Genomic DNA, 5,314 nt, shown 5'->3' with positions numbered 1-5,314 from the left:
GTTCCCATCAAATACATGTATGAGTTGTTCTACATCGTCAGGTAACTAATGGTTGGTCTACACAGTTGTAGACACTGCACAGTGCCTTATTTGACAGGTAGTATGTTACATTTTCAGCATGTAACAAATGTAGTTACCATTACAGGACTATATTCTTTGAAAGGTAAAGCACTGATACCATAGATTATCAAACAAAAGCTTTGCAGCTGGTAAAAAAAAACATTTAATATAAATTGCAGATCTTACAACAGTAGTCAACAACGAACGAAAATATGAAAAGAATGATTGTAATCAAGCGATTTGTCTGACATGTTTATCATATTGAAAACGATGTCGTGTTGTGGAATTGCGATCCACGGTGGGAGCCTAGTTGATGCGCACAAGCTCAGGTTGTTTGTAAGAGTAGATGGGAGCGCCGGCAGGATGCAGGTCCTGGTACTGGAAGCGTGCCAGGTAGCCTGGAGTGAGCGCTGGCTGCTGCAGGGCAGACAGTTCACTGGAGGTGGCCCGCTGCTGCTGCTTGGGGGCGGCGGAGACGGGGGCGGGACCGTGGGCGTAGGCGATGCGCTGCAGGCGGCCGTCTGGCTGCAGCACGTAGTACACGCCACTCTCCTCCGCCTCACGCAGCTCCGCCTTGCCGTACTGTGGGCAAAGCAAGCAACGTTATTGTAAGATGACAGGATGAAGGACCAAATGTACACTATATTCAAAAGGTTACTGTGCGAGGGTCATTTGGCGATTATGTACTGAATTTCATATTTGTTTAATATTTCATTTCTGATCAGCGTTTACAAAGAGGTCACTAACTGAATTGGACTATTTCATTATTGTATGAATAAAAAAAGTCTACACCATGTCTTATTGAATTGTTATGACCTGTTTCGACCGATTAGGAAAACAGGACTGTTGCTACTGTTATCGTGAGGTGGTCTGCCACTGCAAGGATGTGCACTAGCTGAAATGAGTGATATCAACAACCACGTATTTTAGTTTTAAATTTCAAGGTGTCCCTTTTCGACAGAAACCACTCATATGAAACGTTATATAGGCTGCCTAGTTCTACGCCTACATTTACGTTTACAGCCCCACTGTCTTTTATCTTGTATTCGCGATCCCTGTGCGATACGTGCGTTGGAGGCAGCAGAATCGTTCTCCAATCAACCACAAATGCTGACTCTCTGAATGTTTTCAATCGTATTTCACCCATAGAACGTCATCTTACCTCCAGCGATCTCTAATTGAATTCACAGAACATTTTCATAATAGTTGCATGTGGATCTGATGTTAATTTAACACAAAGTGAATAGGTCAAGATGTAATGCAGTTTGGATACATGGCCCTTGTCCTAATATACTTACGTTGTAAGGAGCCTCAGTAGTGGTGGTGGCAGCCTCAGTGGTGGTGGGGGCGGAGGTAGTGAACGTAGGCAGGTGGTAGGAGTCAGTGAGGCGGGAGAAGTCCTGTGCAGGAATGAAGAACTGTGGGCGGAAGCTGGCTGCAGAGAATCCAGAGACTGGCTGCGGGGCCGCGAATGACGGCTGCGCCTGCGACTGGGCGAAGGCCTGCGGTTGCTGCTGCTGCTTCTGCTGCGCCTGGAGCCGCTGAGGCTGGCCCGGCAGCTGGCGGGAGGGCGCGCCGTAGCTGGTGGAGGGCGCTTCGCCCGCGGCCATCGCCGCCAGCGACGCCAAGACGAATACCAGAAGGGCCTGCAGAAGGCGATGGTGAACTGGTAGTGACCAACTAGGACTTTTGTAAAAGGGGTAGTCAAATGAAAACTTTTGTGGGCTCGCCCACATATTGCCAAGGTTGTTTCTACTATGCCGGGAAGCCTCACACAATCACCATAGAGTCCACGTGCCCGCACCCCTTCCCCCATGCAACTTACATAATTTTGAAGCTTTGAAGAAAGGCAACCGTGGCTGTTGATTTGCTTCGGACGTAATGGTGCATGCCCTGGAACAGTCCTGTTTCCGTACGCAACTGTAACCACTTTTTCGTGAAGGCACTGACTCTGTTTTCTCACAGAGGGAAATTGTTTTTAACAGTTACAGGGTTTACTTTTCAAATAATGAACAGTTAGCATACTTTTTCGCTCCTGTCTCAGTTTCATTTTACTGTCTATGACTCAGATTAGTTTAAAACCGTAGTGTGCCTCACACTACTGATCCTAAAGTGTACGTTATCTGCATTAGTGATTGGAGACCAATTTCTGCAAGCGATTATCCAGGTCGCAAATGAATGTATGACTGATTTGCTTTTGAAATTATTAATGGTTTTCTAATGGCAGACATTATGAAAGTAATTGAAATTATTCAAATATGCCAGTATGAAAATATCATTCAGTGTTTTCGAACAATTAGAGATAGCCCTTCTATGAGAGAGTGGTTAGCACAGATTAGGTTGTTGGTCACAATTAATCTATGTTAATCCTTGTGATTATTGTTGATTGAACGTCTTCAGTCGTACCATAGCTTTCATAAAATGATGTTTTATGTTAATTACACATTTAATTTGTCTTGTTTAAATATTACTGACGTATTGATTCTTTTGCAAAGTTATTATGTTTTCTTGAGCGCGGTTTTTGAATGTTCTCGTACAAGGACATTACTACATCTGTATGCAATGATGGATCTGTATATAATGATGAAAGAAATCAGTGTGTGTGACAATGTTACATTCCAGAAGACAGCTTTTGTCGAATAGGGGTAAAAGAATGCTGAATGTCAAGAAACCGGATGGTTATCGACTCTAAACTCGAATCGGGACTCATCACTGAAGACAGTTCTGCTCCAGTCAGTGACATTCCAGGACGAAGACGTGTCTGGAGGCCTCCCAGACATGACTGGTATACCAGCCTCTCACAGATCATACGTCCCGACAACCATGCGTGATGATCTGACGTTTGATTTCTGTCCGTAGGAGGACTCCTTTGATTGTTATCCGCGGAACCCTAATGGCTCAGCGGTACGTCGACGATTTTCAACGCCCCGTTTCATAAACCTTCTTGGCAAGCCACCCTGGGGTTGCATTTCGGCAAGATAATGGAAATCCGAACACAGAGAGACTTTCTACTGCTTGTCTTCGTGATTGCCAAACATTGTCATGACCACCATGGACTCCAGATACCTCCCCACTTGACAAGAATTATGGACAAAGTTTTCCAGTCACCTCGGGATTTTGACGATCTAACGCTCCAGTTCGACAGAACTGGCACGATAACCTCAGGACGACACCCAACAACTCAGTCAATGCCAAGCCGAAAAACTGCTTGCATAGGGGCCAGAAGAGAACCAATGCGTTGTTGACCTGTTGAATTTTAGTCAAGCTCCTTCTCTTCAAGAAATCATTAAATTTTTTTTCGGAAATTGTAATCATTGTTTGATTTGTTTTCCCTCTCATTCGGGCAATTACTCCGTGGTGAGTCGTTTCATTTTTATCTTTCTTTAAGAGTGTATGACGTGACACTATGACGAAAGGCTATGCCGAGAATAGTCTCAAATTACTCCGGAAAAATCACAAAATATGTAGTTGGTGCGTCCGGATAGCTCGTTCCTCCTTCTAAATGACGTAAGTCATCTCGCTTCGTTCAGCGTTGTTGCTTTCACAAACAGTAACTGACTGGTCCTACACTACAACAGTTTATTTAAACGCCCTTACGAAAATAGTCGACAGTGAAAACAGCTTCGCATAACCTACTTCTCCCAGCCCAATGAGAGACAAGTCAATATCCAAAGAGAGCTTTCATTATCTTGTAACCCTCTATGAGAACTGTAAGCTAGTTAGAGATGAGGATTCATGTAGGTCACACCGATTTTCGCCTTACCCCTCTCGGGACAAATTTCTAAAGTAATATTATGAACGTTCCACATGTTCCATTGCCGGAGCCTTTGATATTTTAAAATGTGTGTGTAAATAACGATCTCAGTTGCTTTTTAGCTGTTTATTTTTCGTATCCTGCTCTTATGTGTCATTTGTGACATCAAATAGTCGCAGACAGTTGTTATCCGAGTAAGTTCGATGTCGCATGTCGCTACTGAAACGGTTTTACATGGGCCAGATAACTTCTTAAATGCGTTACTACGTCGATCAACGTGATAGGTGCTAAAGATTGAAGATTATTTTGAACAGCAGATAAGATGGTACTTCAAAATAGTTTAAAACTCACAAAACCTTTTTGTGTAGAACTAATTACTAAAAACTGAAAATTAAGAACCATGAAATATTTAGTGCACGGATTTACCTAAAAGCAAGAAATAAAATAAATTAGAGAAACGTTTGATACCCCTTTGCATGATTCTCGAACTCACTTTCATCGAATAATATGGCGATTGAGGATTTTAAGTTCAAAGGCACATCCATTGTTTCACTAGCGTATTTTATCACATATTTTCAGACAAAATATTTCGCAAAACAATTGATAGGTTAGTCTAACTATTTTTTATTTTCAGATTTTGTTCAGGAACCATGTTTTCTACAATGCACAATCTACTGAATTTATTATAGAATCCGAAGAATGCCTTTTTGAAAGATAAATATGAGTCCGATGGAGCTTTTGTGCGCAAAATAACTATGCTTCGAAGAGTTGACCTCTTCGTCACGACACTTACCTAGCTAAGACCAATGAAACCAATGGTTCATGAAATACTTCAGTTTTACCTCAAATTACTAATTAAATATTTCTTACTTACACTGTTTACTTACAAATGTTCTTTTCAAGCCTCAAGCTCGTCGATTTCATACCTTGTTTGTCCATTTCCCACTCTTCGTTTGGCTATGAAAATTCGGCCATTGTATAGGTTGTAGGGTGTCTGCTTGTCACGCCGTTCAGGCATTTGACAAAAGGTCCCAAAGAAAGATGTCATTCATTGAAAAGTAGAGATTACGAGTAGTCCCGTTGACGAGGAGGCCAATACAGACGGGCATAGATCCGAACAAGACAACTCCAATGGTGGCAACGATAATCTCCGAGGCAGACCACTCACCTGCATGGCTGCTCGATGCACCTGTTGCGTCTGCTGGACTGGACGAATGTGGTGCCGGAGAGCAGCGCGGGGTGGTTTTTATACGGAGCTGAGCTGCTTGGCGGCTCTGCCAACATGACGTCGCAGGTGAGCTCCCCGTTCGCGTCCGTCAGCGGTGCATTGCGCGACCACGGGTCACGGCCGCGATGCCCCACCCACCTCGTTATCTCACGCTCCCTCTCTTCGCTGTGCTGCACATCAGTACTGTTGCTTGCACCTCACTGTTTGTTAGCACAGCAGGCGTCTGCATTGGTACTGGTATAAATGCTTCTTTTATAAGGCTCATCATTGTC

At 43.5% G+C, this 5,314-nt stretch overlaps 1 protein-coding gene across 1 annotated transcript; it reads right to left on the bottom strand.

The window, feature by feature from the left end:
• Positions 1-300: 300 nt before the first annotated feature.
• LOC126236734 (uncharacterized) lies at positions 301-5,015 on the bottom strand. The gene is made up of 3 exons (XM_049946268.1): positions 4,983-5,015; positions 1,359-1,706; positions 301-642 (listed from the first exon to the last, which is right to left on the bottom strand). The coding sequence occupies exons 1-3, from the start codon at positions 4,986-4,988 to the stop codon at positions 367-369; spliced, it is 630 nt and encodes a 209-aa protein (XP_049802225.1). The 5' UTR covers positions 4,989-5,015; the 3' UTR covers positions 301-366.
• Between the last annotated feature and the right edge of the window lie 299 nt (positions 5,016-5,314).

This window comes from Schistocerca nitens, chromosome 1 (genome assembly GCF_023898315.1).
Source record: "Schistocerca nitens isolate TAMUIC-IGC-003100 chromosome 1, iqSchNite1.1, whole genome shotgun sequence".
Taxonomy (NCBI): domain Eukaryota; kingdom Metazoa; phylum Arthropoda; class Insecta; order Orthoptera; family Acrididae; genus Schistocerca; species Schistocerca nitens.
This window is presented reverse-complemented; position numbering and strand designations above follow the sequence as displayed.

Bases quoted from the DNA above. Each gene is read 5' to 3' on its own strand.
- LOC126236734 (XM_049946268.1), bottom strand. The intron at 643-1,358 runs GTAAGTATATTA...CTTTGCCCACAG, and splicing joins CTACTGAGGCTCCTTACAAC to TACGGCAAGGCGGAGCTGCG.